General features: G+C 38.7%; 1 protein-coding gene across 9 annotated transcripts in view; it reads right to left on the minus strand.

The window, feature by feature from the left end:
* MECOM (MDS1 and EVI1 complex locus) overlaps positions 1–19839 on the minus strand; it is a 462967-nt gene that overhangs the window by 45933 nt on the left and 397195 nt on the right. For 8 of the 9 annotated variants that reach the window (XM_034782089.1, XM_034782087.1, XM_034782088.1 and 5 more), the window contains 3 exons: positions 16734–16868; positions 3522–3624; positions 331–547 (listed from right to left, as the gene is read on the minus strand). In XM_034782089.1, the coding sequence (XP_034637980.1) occupies positions 331–547; positions 3522–3624; positions 16734–16868 (455 nt within the window). Of the gene's footprint in view, positions 1–330; positions 548–3521; positions 3625–9567; positions 9634–16733; positions 16869–19839 lie in introns of those variants that run through there. The other variant, XM_034782092.1, reaches the window with a different exon arrangement.

The following is a 19839-nucleotide window of genomic DNA, read 5'->3' on the forward strand; positions in this document are numbered from 1 at the left end:
CTGTAAGGTTAAATAAAGAATGTTCTGATCAGTGTGTCCTAAACAAATCTCCAACAAATCTCCATCCTTAGAGGGTTTTAAGGCCTGGCTTGACAAAGCCCTGGCTGGGATGATTCAGTTGGTGTTGGTTCTGCTTTGAGTAGGGGATTGGACTAGATGACCTCCTGAGGTCTCTTCCAACTCTAACATTCTATGATTCTGTTTTCATATGTATTCTGTTTTAGAAGATTGGGTCAAATTCTGCACAAACTTACACCCTGTGCATTCCTACTGAAACCAATACAGAATTAGACCTATTGTAGGTGTCTGATTTTAAGTGGCTATTCCTACCTTTGTAAATCTGGAAACACTTGATCACACTCTTTACATTCTTGAATGTCATGCATGTTCCGGAGATCATTTTCATTGTCAAGCTTTTGTTGAAAGTCCTCCTCCACCATAGAAAATGCTGAGTGAGGTGTGCTGCATGGGAATTTCTGATGATCTACTAGTTCCATCTTGGACTCAAATAGCTGGTCACAATCCTCACAACGATACTGGCGCTCCTCTGGAAGGCAAATTAGTTGGTTATAAGTTGTAGGAGACATGGTGCAGTGAGACAAGTTCACTACGATGGACTTCAGACATATTTTTAACTACCATTTCATCAGCTGTACCACTGCTTTGCAACAAAACCTATGCCCATTCAGAGAACAAGGAAGAATCTGAGGAGAAAGGATATTTCATTTTTCCAGGTTTTTTTATATCAGTGCGGAATAATCTATTACCCACCTTGGATATTTTTGATAGAGGATCCTGAGATTAACACAAGACACAAATCATTATCCTCAAATATTGTGGTGATGGGAGCTAGGTGGATGGATAGATAGAAGTGGGCAACCCCTATCTTTTGGAGTGAGGTCTAAACTGATTCAGGCACAAACACTTGTATGAAAATGCCCTATAGGATATTTTTGAAGGTTTTAAAGACGTTTTGACATTTCCTCTCCTACCCATGTGTGACAAAGTGGGTATTTTCCCTTGTTATGTTATATGTCAGCCTGACTGTTGAGCCTATGTGAGTTTTACTGTTTTGCATGAATACTGCATGTGCCTCAGTTTCCCTGTGTGCTGCACCAATACCTCAGTGGTGGGAATAGGGGTGTGTGACTTTGGCTGAGACCACTGGGGCAGGTGCGACTGCTCCAGCTGTCTGCATGTATGCTATGACGGGTGTCCTTTGTAACCTGAGACCCTGGTTGGCTTCATATGGAGTAGTTCCAGAGCATCACCCAGTGTCTCTGTGACACCATGCTCTGAATAAGCATCCATTCCTGTCCAGTTTAAGTCACTAGGCTGTGCCATTGATTTCAGTGAGAACAGGGCCAATCCCTATGTATTTCTTATCAAAGGCCACCATAAAAATGAACTAGTATGATGAGTGTGGAGTTATTTCACAAACAAAATCAAATAATACTTGATAGTCTTATTAACTGAGTGAGACTCTGAAATATCAACTAGGAAAGCCAGATCCTCTGATGCACATTTTTTTCCATCTGTTAAATTGTACATTGACTGTCTTTGTGTCAAGTCACATGTCCTAGTTTTATTTCTATCCTGTCAATATTGCAGATGTAAAAAGTATGTGGACTCTGATTCAGAAAGGCACTTAGGCATGTATATAACTTTAACCATGAATAGTCTATTTGTGTACTCATATGGATAATATTAGTCATGTGTTTAAGTACTTAGCAGAAAGGGGGGTCAAGCTGGGGAACCTACCCAAAGAAACTACCACCATAAGAACCTGATTATGTAGTCCTTACTCAGGCAAAACTCCCAGTGAGGCCAGTTATATATTAAATTAGTTTAAAAATTAGCCAAATTAGTAAAACAAAAGGCCAGATTGAGAATGTGTCTATCTCTGTGTGGTTGCAGAGCATTTTACAATGATGCATTAATTACTCTAACCACATGGAGTAGTCATGGAGAACACTGCACTTTAAAAGGATGATGGTGCCTTTTTGAAACCTTGAAGGTTTTCAGCAATGGCTTGACAAAGTTACTATTTACTGCTTCCATTTTTAAAAAAAAACTGCAGAGGAAATGAAAGGGGCAAAAATCCTGCTCTTTTCATCCAAAGGTGTGGGGGAGGGGTAAATTAAGCCAGTGTGGAACCCTGAGGAAGCCCCTATGTATGATTTCTGAATGTTCAGGCAATGGCTGGTGCCCCACTTCCCCCCCAGTACACTTTAGCACAATCCTCACCCACTACACACAGCTGGGTATTGGATGGAGACCCTATAGTTGTGATGTAAACGCAGCCCTTTGCTCTGCAGACAACAGGGCATTCCTTTATAAACACATTGGAAGTCTCTTGGAGTCTATATAATTTGCAGGATATGAATAACTACTTACGCAATTTAGGTACAGTTTGTGTGTAAAGGGTAAAAAATTAACAAGTGAGTTATGGACGAATAGTTTTACTCTGAAAGATGAAGGTTTCAAAAAGGCACCATTTAACTCATTAGATTTGCTCTTTGCATGTATACAGGATCACATATGCTCACCTGAGAGTGACAAAAACTTTGCAACCATTGTGCACCTGTGTTAGTCCTGCACAGCCAACACAGCTTAACGAGATAACGAGCTAGACTCTATTCCTCCTTGTGCATCATCACAGAATTCTTTACTCAATTCCAATTGCAAAGCCTAATTGTACACTTGGTTACACCTGTCGGACCCCACTGCAGACAATGAGGTTGGGCATGGTCAGTGTAATAGGTCAGGGTAGAATCCGAAAGAGAGTGAGGTTGTAGAGATACAACTACAGGAAAAATGTGGACAGTGGAATCTTTATTACTGCTAATACAGGAGGCAGAAAAAAATCCTAGAGAGCTGTCTGCAGGGTTGGAAGGTAAAAAATAGCTCTTTGCTTGTAAACGGAGCAAGTCTGATCTGGCGTGGTTGAGACACAGTAAGCACAGAACCTCATAATGCTATTTTTGCAGTTACTTTTCAGAGCACAATCTCACTTTAAAGAAACTTGCAGACAGGGTGCCGGAGTGAGTCTCAGGCTACAGTTCACATAAGGGGCATCATGCACTCCTGTAGTTTATGAATGGCAGAAAATCCCCCAAAAGCAATTTCAGACATCAGCTCACTCCCAGGCAATCTTTCATTATTTATTTTAGGGACTTTTCATTTCTAACCTTGAAATCGTTGAAAGTTAGAAAGGTTAACAATTAAACCACATCAGCAATGGGGATATTATTGTCACAAACAACAGTAAAACTCGTTGCTGAATTAACAGTTTCGGTCATGTTAAAAATTGGGCACTATTAGTGTATTTACTGCCAGGATTTGCAGAGAAATAAATAGATAAGTGTGTGTATATATATATTTAAAAGCTCCTTCTTAGCTACACTGCTACAATACCATTGATTCAGGAAGGTTCCACCAGCAACAAGACATTTACCCAACTTTATTTTCAATGGACATTTTGTATCAAACTAGATAGGCTGGGGTAAAAAGTTGCTAACCGTGAATATCTGGAGCCATTGTTTCATGTGAATAATCTTCACTCTTCATGAATAGTAACAGTTCCTCTCCTGGGTCAATGTCTGCTACAACTCTGTAGAATATCTGAAAAACAGAATCACAGTGAATCTCACAAGAGGTAAATGTGTACGAAGTAATGCTTGTAGGCACAGCAAGGTTTAAATATGGGGCCAGACCCTTTACTTATTTAAGTCAATGGAGCAATGCCAATTTTATATTAGCAGAGAATCTGGCCCCATCCTTTTTGCTCTTTGGTCCTATGAAAAAAAGATCTTGCTTTCAACAAACTATGCCAAGAAATGAGCTGATGATGAGTGGAGGGTTGTGAAAGTCACTGTCAATTCACAAATCTTCCAATAATACATATCCTATTCACAAATCATCAATAAAACAAGTTCCCTGCTGCTCTGCCAATGAGCTATGAATGTACCCTAATGAGTCTTTCCAGATTTACACACAGAAGGTCTGATTCTCTTCTTGATTACACTGGTGTAAATTAGGAGTAACCCCACTGAAGTCAGTGGAGTTGCACCACTTAAACGCAAGGGAGAGAGAACAAGCTGGATTAAAATGTGCTCATCGGGAAAAAGATTCTGCAATGACATGTTATGGGAGGCTTGTACAGAACAATGCTGCTGATTATCCCTTAGCTTCAAACGTGAATCAAAGGAAAAATTTGCCTACAATGAGAAAATGGCCCAAGGAGCCCATCAGCAGCCACACAGCATACACAGCTGGTGATAAACCTACTGCCTGTGGAGAGTGTCATGAAGCTGGATGTCACAGCTGTAGGAAAACCTTACAGAGTCTGGCAACTGGGTTCCACGATAGTTATCAGGAAAGAATGAGGAAGAGAACTAGTGCAATGCACTGGGGTAAATAGGACCGCATACTTTTTGGCCAGTGTGTATCCTGGAGAAAACTCATACATGTGATTGTGAGATTTTCAAGGAATTGAGTAATTAGGACTTAATGAGAAGGGAACAAAGTCTATCTTTCCCCTGTTGTTTCAGAAGGAAAGGTGCAGATCAGGAAAAAAAAAAAAGCTCCACTAGGCATAGTCTAGAGGCAACTCAATTAACATCAGCAAATTTTAGGAAACTTGTTGAATGCAAACACTTGAAAACGATATTTTGCTAGGCTCATAGATGCTGGATCAGGGTTTTCTCTAAAACTATTGACTCTCAATACTAATTTTATTGAGTCAAGAGAAAAGGCAACTGTTAGCTGCAACCATTTAAAAACATTTGTTTGCAAAAAACCATCTTACATCTATTTTTTCCTCGCAGACATATCTTAATTAGTGCACAAAAATACAAGATTAACCCATGTGCCATTATCATTTTTCTCCAGTAGGTGGCCCTAAAACCCAATTGTTTATTTTTTTTATAAGGGGCCTCAACCACAAATATGTGCTAAATATCTAAAAATAACTTAATGAGGAGCTTCCTCTGATTTTTTTTTAAGACATTCTGTGGCTTGTTTTGAGAACAGCAGTTCAGCCACCTGAAGTCTGCAAGCAGTGCAGTTATACTGAAATAAGCACCAGCATTTTCACAAGACAGGCTGTGATTATTCCACACAAGAAGTTCTGAGGAAAACGCATCCGTCACAATGTACACATGCTGCAGCCTACTGTTTACTGTGTGCTTTCCCAATAAAAGCCGTGAGTAGGAGTTTGTACACAACTTCCCCTCCCATTCTGTCAAGATTACAACTCCCTTTTCCTTTATGCTAAGAGCTGTCCTGGTCAAACCGTCATTTGGATTTTCTTGGTGGTTTTTTATCTTTTAGATAAATGCTTATAAGTCACATGTTTCATTCTGGAATTCTATTTCCCTTTAGAAAACAATGGACTTCTCTCAACAATTTGAATCACCTCCTTTGCTGGCAACTCTCAAAGGTTTAACTTATTAGCTTCCTTTCCAACAGCACATTGACATTTGAATTGTGACATATTGGAACTGCAGTGAAATCTTGCAATAGCGAATGCAGCCTTCACACATATGCCAAAGGATTTTAAGGAAGTACTATGATATCACAGTCTCGTTGGGCTTGATTCTGTTTTGATGTATACTTGTGTAAATCACAAGTACCTCTATGAAGTCCACGCAGCTATATTGGTGTAAAACCAGATCAGAATCAGGACCTTTGTCTTGCTCTGCTAATACTATCAGTTTTAATCTTATTATTGCCTAATTTAAACAAGCACATGAAATCAAAGTGGAACATTCAAAATGACAAAGATTTTAAAAGTACTCTTTGTAGGATATACATAAATTAATATTGCAACAGTCCTTAAGGAGCCTAGTTAACATCTGTGAAGTGTAATGTGCATATATATTAAAAGAGAGAGAATATGTGACTACACTAGCAATACTGGATTTATTTGATGGAGTTTAAAAAGGTGACATAGCAACTCATGAATGGCACAGTGACGCGGAGACCTAGTGATTTTTAACTTTGCTGAGTTCATTCTCAATTTTAAGCAAATGTTTATTGTTCATTGTTCTTGAGAATGTGAGGGTCCAACAGAGAGCAGTGCCAGAGGAAAGAGAGGTTCTGAGCTTGCCTCCCCAAACAGCTATGCTAATGCACCTCAAGCTTGAGCCACAAGACCTGTTGTTATAGTCTTCTCTTGAGAAGATACTGCCAATTGTGACAAATGATGCAGGGGATTTGTAATGTGGACTTTGGTGCACCAGGGATCTGGTTTGGGCAACCAAACTCATTTGATCAACGACTGAAACCCATGTAAGTGAAGCCAGCTTTTAACTCCTGCAAATAAATCTGATGTCAACATGCATCCACTGAATATTTGCTTTAAGCAACATTTGTTTTTCCATTTATTCAGACAGATGTATTTAAATCTGAGTCTTTTTTCCAGAAGTATAATGGTCCCCATGCACTTGAAAGGTAATATTAATTTATATATAGACTGATGAGCCTAAGACAAGCCTAAGCTGCTGACTGATTAAGGAGTAAAATAATGGATGCATGACATTCAGTCTTGGAAATACCTGAAGGCACTCCTACAGTCCTTCTTCATGCACCTTCCTTTGCCTCCAAAGATAGTTCCATGCATGGGAAGAGTGCAGGAGTGGGCTTGGAGTGGGATAAATGTTTGACATGGTGGAATCATAAATTGTGTGGCTAATGCACTGTATAATGGTTTGAAGACTGGCCACATTATGGCAGCATTTTGGAGGTCATCAAGAACCTGTTATTTCAACATTTGCTAAGCTTTTATCAAATGAAATTTGTCAAGAGTTCTGCAGGTTTGTTTAGAATATGCACGCGCGCGCACACACACACACACACACTTTCAGAATGTGTGACATCACACATGCACTGAGCCACATTGCCCCTAGTCCTAGACAAGGTGTGCCAGGTGGTTGAGAGAGTGAGGAATCTTCCGTTCCCACTGTACTCGCCATGCAAGGGTTAGAGTCAATAGAAGTTCCTGAGCTCAGAAGAGCCCTAGGACTTCTCCTTTCTGGACTTGATGCAACTCCCACAGAAGACAGTCCATGCAACCTATTTTAAAGGAGCAGAGAGGAGGAAGGATCATGACGTTGCCCACTGCACTGACTTGCACAGCTGGACCCCAAGGGAGGCAGTCTCCTGGCACAGGGAAGAGCTTGGGGAGAGAGAGCACCACAATCCCTGCCAGAGCTCTCACTGAGGTTTCACAGCTCTGCCCCAAATTGATACTCTTGGTGCTTTTTGATTCTGTGTTATAGTATGTAAAATTAGCCACACTTCTGAGCTCAGTAGTGCATCAATACCAAGGAATGAACAAAAGCTGTAGTGCAGTGTTGCCTAATATTTCCTCCACTTGGTTCATGCCATGCCATAGAAGATATTTCAATGGACCTTTCCCCTCTTTGTTGCAAACCCAGGACACATGGGCCTCATATGCATTTGAAATGGAATCTTGTTTGCACTGAAGTGTGTTATGATGCATCAGCTTTCCTTCTAACAACCCTTAGTATGATGCATTTCCTGTATTGCAGACATGGTACACATGTTGAACTAATTAATGTGTGTGTTCCGTAGCTAATTGTCTAGCCTGACTGAGCTGGCATTTTGAAAATAAACTGGAATACCAGCAGAGATTAGTCTCCTCCAAGAAATGATCTGTCCAGCCTCTCTGCTCCCAGAACTCCCACTGACTTCAGTTTGAGTTGTGTGAAGAGAAGAGATGTAGGAAAACACCAGCAAAATTATATTTTGTAGACTAAGTTATGTTTTGATCTTGTGCTTGTAAAAAAAAAAAAAAAAAAAAAAAAAGCTCCCCAAATGGATCCAAATTACATTTTTGAAGCTCTGGAAATGAAAAACTGCTTAGCTATTTATTTAATTTATTTATTTTTATTTCTGCACATGCAAAACAAAATTCCACCTGGTCTAAAAATTTATATGCCAAATTGCATCCTAATGGGATTTAAAATAGCATATATTGAACTCTGAAAATATTATAGTGTTGGTAAATGTAATCTGGTTTTAGTAGACATTCCTAATATTTCATGTAAATGTGTTCTATAAGATTTATTTTTTTCATTTTCTCCACCCAAAACCAATTGTAATTGTCCTGCCTGAGAAACAGTGGGAAATTCTTCAATGCCCTGTACAAACGGAATATGTTGGCTTGGGTTCTTTTAAACCAGCATAAGATCGGCTACGACAGAGGGTCTGAAGAATCAGGAAGCCCTCTGCAAGGAAAGCTGACAGGTCATAAATTACTTTCAGACCATATCTGTTTCATACTGACTCTTTAAACCAATAGCCGACTATATTCATAATGTTATTACTTGCAGTTGGAAATGGTAGTGCAGAGTATATGGATTTTTGTACTATTAAGCTTAAAGATCTTTTGGGTGAAATCACCAAAGTCAATGGGAGTTTTGACTTCAATGGGGCCAGGATTTCATCCCTTGTGTTCATCAAAGCCACTTTGCTATCTAACTACAGCACCAGTCCTGCAATTTACAATGCACAGGCAAAGCAATATGCCTTGTAAATTGCAGGGTCATATGTCATAGAAATAGGCCCAAACTTCCAAGTCCAGAGCCAGAGTTCAAATGCCCCAAGATTAGTGGTCTTGGTTATGGGGTTTTGGTTCAGCCCGTTATATAGAGAGGAGCAAAATTCTGAACCAGATCTGGGTATGGATTTCAAACACCCCTCAACGTTTAGGATGTTTGAAGCAGAGGGTTTTGTTGATTCATTTTTTTGTCTGAATTGATTTAAGGTAGTATGTTTATGCTACTGATGCGGGGTGGGAGGGAGAGGCGGGGAGAGAGGGGAACCAAACTGCAATGATGAAAAGGGAAATTAAAAAAAAAAAACAATGAACATACACAATTTACTTTCAAAGGGATGAATAAGGCCTCATTGTTATGAATCCCAGTTTACTTTTCCTGGTCAGGCACTCGAAATTTTATTTATGCTTAATAGACTGCATTTGGCATGTGTAAAGATGACAGAAGTGTGAATTATGAATGACCTTCAACCTATTCAGGAAGTTGTAATAATTGAAATAATAGAGAAAATGCACTCCCTGTGAAATCTGTAGAGAGACGACTATTTCAGGCACTGCCGCCTGCTCACTTTGAAGTTCACTGTTGATCTCTGCTTACTCCAGTGAAATCTATACCACTTTGTTTGAATTCTTTATTTACTATCACATCATTCAATTTGCCATTCAGCCACCTAGGAAAGGTTTAATAGAACGATACCAGTTCAGGGGGGGGGGGGGGGAAAGGGACACTTAGTTTACATATCTGAACAAAGTCAACAGTTGATATGAACACATCTGTTGCCTTCACTGCTGAAGAGAAGTTATATTCTCTTGCATCTGACTAAACCTTTTATTCTTGTACATGCAACAGCTTTGAAAAACACTGTATGTGTCCCAATACTAGTTGGGAAATTCAGATTTTGGCACAGATAACAGATGCTATTCAGATTTGGAAGCAGGTAGTCTGCGCTATTTAAACTACATTATTATTGTTTTTAACTTACTTATAGCTCTAGGAGGAAGGAGTTCACTATTTACATGTCCTGTACCCCACTGGCAAATGGATTGAATTGATTTCAGCTGTAGTAGAAGCTGACTATGAAAAAGACGGTGAAAAGGAACAGAATATGAAAAATGTTAAGCACATTGATAGTCATAATAAAAGTCTTATAAGGTCCATTAGCCCTCTCCACAGAACCATGTGTTATTGTTTTGGAATGGAAATCCTACACTGCATTATGTGCATTATGCTCCCAGTTGATAGAACAATAGGAAAACTTGCACTGCAAGTGTGAGTACCTACAAGACGAAAATTCAAATGCAATAAATTTCAGGTAAAAGGCTGTGGTTTTATTTTTGACAGTCATGGCCTCATGCATTTGATCAGCACAGTGGGAGGACAGTCCTGCCTATGATACAGATGAAAGGATAGCTTTCACCTTCTCAAAGCTATATAGCACTTTAAAATAGCCATCTTTCACTTTAAATTATGTTTTAAAATGGCTCCCTTGCTATATATGTCTATGTGCATTTTTATCACTCAGGACAAAATGTTCAGCGGGCGTTAGTATCACTTCATAAACTGATCACAAGGTGTGAAGAATGATCCGAGCTGAGATTGTTGGACACACACTAATTAGCAAAAGAGTTAGACACTGATCCTGCGGTCGTTCTCCATGCATGATGTCCATACACCCACTGAATTCAATTGGAGTTGTGTGTGTGAAACAATGACAGGATCAAACCCTCTTAGTTCAATCTTTTTTTGCTAGTGTCACAAGGCTAGAATCCTGAAAGCAAAGGGGTATACACATGGCAAGAAGTTGTGCATCAATATAGGACTACACCCTTAAATCAGGTTAGGCAAGCAAGTGCATACATTCTTGAGCCCTGCCAATTGGCATTGATCTTAGAATAGTAAAGTGTTATTTCTGAATAAAAGTAGAACTTACCCGACAAGCAAAACAAATTAAATGGCCAAAACTAATAATAACTTTTACATCAAAAAGACTCCAACAAAATATGGATTTAAGCCCATCAGAAAATGTGAAGTGCAAACTAATACATACTTCTGCAACAGACTATAATTAAACGTTCAAATAGTCCAAATTACTAACATGCAATTTTAGATCTTAGGATGAACAACTTGCACAGTTGGACACCTGAATTTTGAAATATGAGCCACATCCATCTTGCCATACTCAGGCAAATGAGCAGTTGAAGTAAATCAATGTTTTGCCTGGGTACAGCATATAGGAGTCTTTCTGTTGACCTCAACGGACTTTGAATCAGGCACTTAGAGAAGTTCAGCAAAAATCCATAGAAAACAACTCAAAGATTGACTCTGCCTGTCCCTTACATGGGTGCAAAGCGAGGAAGTGGGGAGATGCACATCTCACACACACACCCTTTGGCAGATTATATAATGGTCAGACCCTTCACTCATGGAGACTGTTCCCTGCCTTCTCTCCTGGAGGTCTGTGGTATCCCAAGAAAGGTGGAGAGGAGCGGACCTATCCCCCCACTATCACCACCTCCACACCAGCTCACAAAGGAGGACCAGCACACCAGCAGGAGTATATAGCACTACCATGGAGGGTTGTAATAGCATCCTCTTAATATAGTCGGGGCGCTCAGACAGGACTTCTGCCTCCCAGAGGCAGAGCGGCTCCTGGTGCTTCCCCCAGGTGATGCAGCCTCCCAATGTCCCTTCCAGTGGTGGTGCTAAATGGCAGAGCCTATCCCTGCCCTTTGTAATCAGCTCACTATAACAAGCATGTGTCTAACCATCATCATCCAAATCACACCCAGCTGCACTTTATTTTTTCATTGTGAATTCCAGTGCTCACAAAAGGTCCATAGTCCTAGTGACTGACCACCACAGCCTTCCACAGAATAGACACAGCATGCACAGTGGCAATGCAATTTCCCCCATAGTGAGCCAGTCAATGTGCCTCAACCCTGACATGGAAGGACCACCCCTGGGGATGGGAGACTTTTTCAATCCCTCTGTGCCCATTCGAAATCCTTGGCCTCTCTGCAAAGACTGGTGACAATGCTGTCAATTAGATCAGATGGGGGTTTGGTTATTGTACCTGTATGTTGGCCCAAACAAAACCAAGTTCCTGACACAATTTCAGAGAAGGAGTGTGTGTGTCCACCAATATCACCAAGCCATTTCCAGAAGCACTAATGCTTCATAAGGTAAATCACAAAGTAGAACAATACATATCTCAAGTGACAACATGGCAGAATTTTCTGCTAGTGCCCTGCTGCCATTTATAATCCACAAAAGAATTGGAAGAATCCACTTGGTGAATTACAGCCTGGCATTCTCTCTGTTGGCAGTGATAATCCTCCATATTATTTCTTGGAAGTATACGAAGATTAAATAATCTATCATCAACATATGCTCAGAAAGAACTTGTCTTCTTGAATTTACTAAATATTAGTTGTCAAGGTTATCTCAATAGTATGACTTGTCGCAAATGGCAAGATTAATAATGACTTTACATTTCTGAAAATTTCCTTCCAATTTTAAATCACTTCAGGAAAGGACAGTGTGATGAGTTAAAAGATTACCGTGTATTATGTCGCAGATAATATAGATATATGTAAAATGTAAGGCTGGAGTTTCACAGCCAGCATTAACCGTAATTGCAATAAGTGAAGAAGCAACCTTGGTGTAGGCTGGAAAGTAAAACAACCCGGCAATAAGATTTTCCCATCCTAACAAAGAGTGACTGTCCCATTCATTTCAATGGGACTATGGAAAGACTGCCACTGACTATAATGGGAGTTGGACCAGGCCTTATATGCTGAGTAAGGAACTACTGAGCATGAGGAAGCATGGCAGAATCAAGCCCTAAATAAATGTAGTGTAAATAAGCCTGCCTGACTGCCAACAGGCAAAAGCTTAACTTCATTGTATCATCAAGCAGGAGCCACAAAATCCATTCTTTAAATACACAACCCTTGCAGGTGCATATATGAGTAGGATTGTTTGAGGAGTGCAGAGATGCTTATGGCCACCGTTGTGTTATTCTCCCACTTAGAGCTGTATGGAGTGGAGTAGTGACAGGGGCAGTAAAATCTGAAACACACAGCTGTGTCTGCAGATTTAAAAAGTTTGTAAAACTCTAAGATGTGATCAGATCTGGTAAAACATACAGCAGTTAGGACATTGGCCCTGTATACTTTGATAGTTGTTAGGACTGAGATACTGCTAGCTTTTCTATCCAGTAGATATAACTGAGCATAATAAAATTTGATTTCAACAAGAAAAATCCTCAGCAAACTAATCTTGAGCTATCTGGAATTTTCAATAGCTAAAACAAAATGAATCTCCAATAATTGTGTCCTTGAGAAAAACCTAAGCACAGCCCTCCAGCATTCTATATATGGCTAAGCCACTGTTGGAGGCCTGGAAGCAATAAGTAAATTAAAAAACAATAATCAGGAGCTTTAAGTATAAATACCACTGACTGGACTTTTAAAAAATATTGTATTTTATAATTAGAAGCTGACTGATATCAGTTTGCTAGTGCATTTGCAATATACTATAGTCCCCTTAAAAAGACATTACTATAGTTACTATTCTTTTTTCAATGGGATTTCCTTCAAAATCTGTACTGAAAAATTAGTGTTGCTGGGATGCTAGAACTGTCAGAAAGTCTAACAATTCTATTCTTTCTACAGTCATTTTTTTTAAAAATATCATGCTAATAAATGGACAGAGATCTAGCAATAATAAACTTGAGTCTTATAAGATAGCAAAAGCTGGTATTAAATCTGAATTGATTTTAAGTTGAAATAAATATTCCAGTGAAATAATGGTGGCCAGCCTCCTTGCAGTCCTGTAAATACTGTAGGCTCTTTGGGGAAAAGAAAAAAATGAAAGTGCACTATTTGTGGAATTTATTATTCATGTACTTCTTGAATTACCTTCTTTTAGGACTGATTAGACAGGACAGGAGATAATAGGAGGACAGCACAGAGAAATCCTATATCAGCTCTATTTGAAACAAAACAAAAAAAATACCCATACATACAGCCTTTAAATCCTACTCCATCCCCAATCAAATGAAATATGAGCTGCATCCAGCATACATGTTTTGACTGCATCCCACTATTATCAAGCTGTTCATCTCAGCAAAGCTCATTTATACAGTTATACGAAGAAGCCCAGACATTTTGTAAAGTTGATCCAACGTGATGAAACCTGACCTCAAACGTGAACATGGGGGTGGGGGAGATATGTCTTTCATAAAGCCTCACATAGAAAACAAAAAAATGTTTTTCTTTCTCTTTTTGTTGACTGAAGACGTTCCGCTGAGCACCTTGACTATGTTATAGGTAGTTCAGAGAGTTATTTGAAAACTCTGTTTCCAGCAGTCTAGTGCTCATACCTGTCTTTCAATCAGGCTTGCATTTAGCACGATAAACTGGTGTTCAGACTAGGGTCAGAGTGCTGGTAAATATCCTTTGCCATTTCAGATAGCGTTCAATGTTTGCCTGTGAATTTTACAGGTGAGTTGAAGTAATTAGAGGTTAACAGTTACTGCTGATCAAGTGTCTCTGTCCTTGCCTCAGTAGAGAATTGTCTCTCATGCAATGAGAGTGCTCATTATGGGATGAGTGAAGAAGTGAGGTTCTTACCCACGAAAGCTTATGCTCCCAATACTTCTGTTAGTCTTAAAGGTGCCACAGGACCCTCTGTTGCTTTTTTCTTATTCACTAGTTGGCAGGTCTTATTTCTTATGGAAAACAGAGTGAAACACCAGACCAGGAGAACCTCTTGAGTCAGCTCTTTCATCCATGAGCTCAGTGCAGCTTTCTCATATCAAAGCAGGACTGGGACCTCCTGACTTAACTGTCTAGCATCTATTACTGATCTATCGACAACTTACTGATGTGTTCTCTCAACCTTAACTCTGACTTAAACCAAGTTGGGGGGGAGGGGGCGTCTATATAGACAGACTGACACAAACACCCCCAGATATAGTGTACACACAAATGCATATACATGATAAGCTTAAACTTGACTTTTATTTGGCCCTCTCTATATGCAGATATTTGGCCACGTAATGTCAATTTCACAGTTTGGTCTCCTATTATATTTTATTTTATCTTTCACAGGTTTGTGCAGAGTAAAGCAGAAGGAGGAGCTAACAATTGGAAGAACTATTCAGTTTAAGATTCAAGAACACATATATAGAATTATTTTTTTTAGGCTATGCTCATAAAATGCCTGCGGACAGATACAATTTTGGGGGATAAATTTTCAGTGTGTATAGTAACAGCAATCCATTTTCTCTTGTTGACAGCAGATCTCACACAACATACTACTTGAAAGGCAACCAGTTTTTAATTTACAAATCTTGGCAACAATATTCTGTAAAAAATAGGGAATTATGAAGAGCACACAACTGTGCAAAAATAAATAAGTCTCCAGTGAATGAAAGAAATCATTGGCAGCAATACAGTTACCACCACCAAATCTCAGAAATGTAAGCATTAAAAAAAGAGGAACTTCTAAGCTCTATAACTTCAATTTCAAAAACATCAAAACATGTATGTGTGTGTGTAGGAAAAGATTCTGATACAATGCATATTTTATTTGCAGAACAAAAATATCAACATGGAGACAGTAAGCCACTTTTATCAACTCATATTATTCCTTTCCTAAACTTATCCATTTATTCCAACTTTTATTAAATGTAAAATATTGATATGTGAGCTCAGCTGCATAGTTTCCGTTTTGCAACATGATTAAATGAATGCTCTGCATTCACAGAATTGACTGTTTTCTGTATAAAACATATTGTAAATTTGAGAATGTATTTTTCATCTACCAATTTTATTGTTTGTTTTGTTGAATCAGTGGCTATGTAAAAAATAAAGTTATCTCACGGTAGGTTGATTTGTTTTATGCTGCATGCATTTAATGCTGAATATTAAAAGTTTACAATGAAAATGATACTTGATCACAGTTTCTTATAAAAGTTATTTCAGTCAATTTTAATCAATCATTCTGTCAGATACAAATACATAATCCTGTAATGATGTTGCAAATGGGAGACCGTCCGACATTCGTTTTATATATTGGCATTTGATTGGAAAGAATGATTTCTAACTGAAGCTTTGTGTCTTGTTTGATTTTTTTCTCAATAATGTCAGGGCAATTAAATCAACTAAAGATAATCTTTAAAATCCACCTGTTTCAATTAATTATTTGGTGACAATGGAATACAGTGATTAAAAGAATCAAATACTGAGTTACAGATATGAACATTTAAATATAAAATGAGAATTCACTGTCTGGTACCCCTTCAAATTTTAGTTTCTTTTCTTTAATGAATCTTGATGTTCTTAACCTAACTTCATTCAATTAAAACATTTCATCATGGCATTTATTTGGTATTCACATACTAAAAGAAACCTTTATGTTAAAAAAAAAAACAATAACAAGTACTCAGAGTCTTTCAAAGCAAACTGTTTTACTATGATTTCTCTCCACCTACCCCAACCTTATTTTAAAGGTTGGGGTAGGTGGAGGGAAACTAACATTTCAATCCAATAAAAAGTCAATGTCCTAACCTTGAACTAAACTAAAAGGGAAAAAATTACCTAAAAATATAAATAAGTTCAGAATAAAACTATTATTAGCTCTATCTCATTGTATGAGAAGGCATAATTCTATGCATGCATATGTATATTCATATCCATAGTTATATAAAATATATTTGCAGAGGTTTTTGGGGGTGGGGGAGGGAGGTTGTTTTTGATTTGTATCTTCACCTCCATTTTCCATTAATTTCACACAATGTTTTGATTAACTGAAAGCACTAGTTTAGCCATCCTATTAAACTGGATGATAAATTAGAAAATATTATTAATGACAAATGGAAAATTCTGGTTTCATATGTTACATATCAGGTGTAAAATAAAAACAATGTATTTTACAAAGAGGATATTAAAGTGAAAAATTAGGAAATTCTTATCTGCAATAGCTGGTAAAAATGACTCTATTCTGAATTTCACAATCGTGTTTTACCTGGTACCATAATCAACAAACAAGTCATAAAATGTACTGTGGCTTGCTATTATTTTTTTCCACTGATACCATAAAGCTCTTTACAAAAAAGTCCGGAAAGCGCCCACAACATACCTGATCACTTATTTGACATGCAACAAGGTTATGCTGATTGTAGCATCCAGCAAATTTGATATACTTGAGCCAGTTCCCTACATCTGGTTGACTGGCATCTATGCAGAACTTCACATTGCAAAACTCATCCAAGATCTAGAAGGAAGAATATGAAAGGGTAAATCTTTCTATTGGTGTCAGGCCACACTAATTAAAAGATAAATCATGGGTCTTCAAATAAACAAATGGATAATCACTTAAGCATGTTTTATTCAAAAATATGTTTCTCCAGTGAGACTTTTAAAATAATTGTTGGAACATATGCATATTAAGAAAGGGATAATAAATTTGTTGTAAACATGTCCTGAAAAATGCTTACCCGTAATCAATGTGATGGCTAATTATTGCTAATGGAAAATATATTCATTTAGCAAACATCTGATTTTCTCATTTTATATGAGTGAATATTTATCGTTTAAAATTCTATTTTGACATAATTTTTGTCTGTGATTACACACAAGAATGATTAAGAATAGTGTCTGTGGTAGTCCTCTTGGGGGTTGTGTGTGTTTTGTTTTTTCTTTGTTTCCAATTGAATTTATTTTTAGGTCCCATTTAGCATTTTCATGTTTGTTATAAATTCCATCCACTAAATGATGTTTAGATTCAGAGTTATTAATCTTGTTTTAATATTATGCTTCCCAAACCCCTCCCCCCTTTAGCACTTAAATCATACCCCTTAATCGAAGCAATTTACAGGACTTGGTTAATAACAGAACCCTCTATGCCAGACTAAAGAAAATAAATGAAAAACAATGTAAACACTCATGCAAAACATGGCACAATATTCCACACATACCAATACATAGTTCCAATTATGCAGAAAATAAACAAATCTAATGAGATTGATTGTGGACAAGTTAAAAAGGATGTTCTATTCTAATATTATGACAAATTGCTAATCATTATATATGACTGCATATCACCATTTATCTGCAGGTTTCATGACTGGCCTATACGAAGCTTTCAGCAATAGCCCAACATATAGAGTTAATATTACATTTGGAAAGTTCTCCTGTTTGGCATATTCTATACTGAAAGTATATTAACCTATTTGTTAGAAATGTGTGTGTGTGAGAGAGAGAGAGATTGTTTCTGCACTTAAAGAATTTGTATTCAAGTCAAGACCCAGAGCACTTTTGGCCTTCAAGTTGAATGGAAAGGAATTCTGGTATTGTATATCATTTAGTTAATGAAAACCTAAGGAAGTTTTCTATCAAACACTAACAATATAGTCTAGCTCTACCCCACAACAGCTCAGATTCATTAATTAAATGAACCCAGCTGGAAAGCTGCTTTATCTATGCCCTTATGAAGGTGAAAACTGAAGTTGAGGGTACATTTTCCTAGCCCTAGAGCAGTTTAACATAGAGTTCAGGTAATCCTCCAGAAGTAGATTCAGATCATTAACTCACCACAAACTTCAAGGGGACAAACTAGAGGACACAAGGCAAGACACACTATGAACAAGCCTTTTGACTAGGAGGCAATTAAACAGCAACCAGTATGCTAGCAAAAAGCACGCTCTAAAAGGACACTTTCTGGTAACGACTGTGCTGCAGAAAAAGTTGCCTTCTTTCCTCCAAGCCAATTTCTCAGGCTAAAATAGTCACAGGAGTTTTTGTAAGTTCTTCGGTCTTGTCAGGACGCTTCATTTTAAAGATTATTTCATTGTAACAAACTTGACCCTAAATCACTAGGTGTAAATATTCAAGTGAATTGCCCCAGACCTAAACACCACACAGCTGACCCCCGCCACTGGCTTCGATTTTGTCACACAGGAAGAAATCATCTCATTTCAGTTGCACGATATTGACGAAGTTCATTTCGAATTCCGCTTCCTTGTAGTTTGTTTAAAAATAAATCTGCCCCTGGGGTTTAGGATGGTGTTTCAATAGGGGCTCTGATCCTGCCTTACTTGTGCATCCCACGCTTCCCCTGAGTCCAAATAAAAGCTTGGGGTACGTGGGGAAAGCAGGATCAGGCCCTGTTCATGGTAAAAGAGGAAACGATTGACTAGACATCCCCCAAACTAACAGAACAATATTCCCTCCCTTCTTCTATACGGTCTCATAGAGCGATCTAAACAATTATATTTTAATTTCAAAACCAAGAAATAATCCGAACCAACTACATTTACAAGTCCAGAAAAAAGGCAAGTATTTTAGCTGCATTCTAATGTCTACGTTTAATTGGTTTTTGTGTTAACATCGTTTCAGCTGCTCCCGTCAACGGAGCACTAAGACAGCAGATCGTGCGTATGGTCAGTTCCGATGTTATGCCCTTCTTGCAGAGCGGAGAGCATTTCCACTGGAAACTTAAATCTCTTCGTCTCGTTGCAACAATGCTTTAACTTTTCTTTCATTCCCAAACGCCTGTGACTGCTTAACTCGTTTTTAGAGGAACGTCTCCAGGAGGTAACGAAGGTTTTATTCAGTTGGGGGGGTTTCTCTGACAGGACCAGAGACTTTTAAATAAAAACAAAATTGCAGGAATGACTTCCCACCCCCTTTGCTGCTTACACAGAAGTTCTGCCTTTTCAGAAAGCGACCATTGCCCCGAGGAGCCTTTATTTGATTTTCTTTCTTTCTTTCTACACGCCTTGCCCTTTCCAACCCGCTTGGTTTTCCTTGGATTTGATGTTAGGGTTATTGCAAGTGTATCTGGGAGGGGAGCGTGGGTAACCATTCGGCAGAGCCACGCAGTTTAGGGCTCTAGACTAGACCCTTGTGAAGGAGGAACTTTGCCGAAGGCAGATACAGAAGCTGCTTTGTCAGGAATCTAGCTAGGCTCGCCAAACCCTTCTCTTTCTGGATCCCTGGGACAGAGGGAGACAGCCAGCCAGACACCCCCACCCCTTACACACACACACACACACACACACACATCACCCCCTCGCCCCAGAGAGACACCAGCAAGCTGCAGGGAGAGAGCGAGCCATAGCCGCCCTGAGAGCAACAAGGAAATCACAAGTCTGAGCAGGGCAGGGAAGGCACCCGGGGGCCAGGGAGCAAGTTCCTGACCCAAGACAGAGCGGACACGAAGAGAAAGTGTCAGGGGGGACGGC

The sequence above is a fragment of the Trachemys scripta genome, chromosome 9 (genome assembly GCF_013100865.1).
Source record: "Trachemys scripta elegans isolate TJP31775 chromosome 9, CAS_Tse_1.0, whole genome shotgun sequence".
Taxonomy (NCBI): domain Eukaryota; kingdom Metazoa; phylum Chordata; order Testudines; family Emydidae; genus Trachemys; species Trachemys scripta.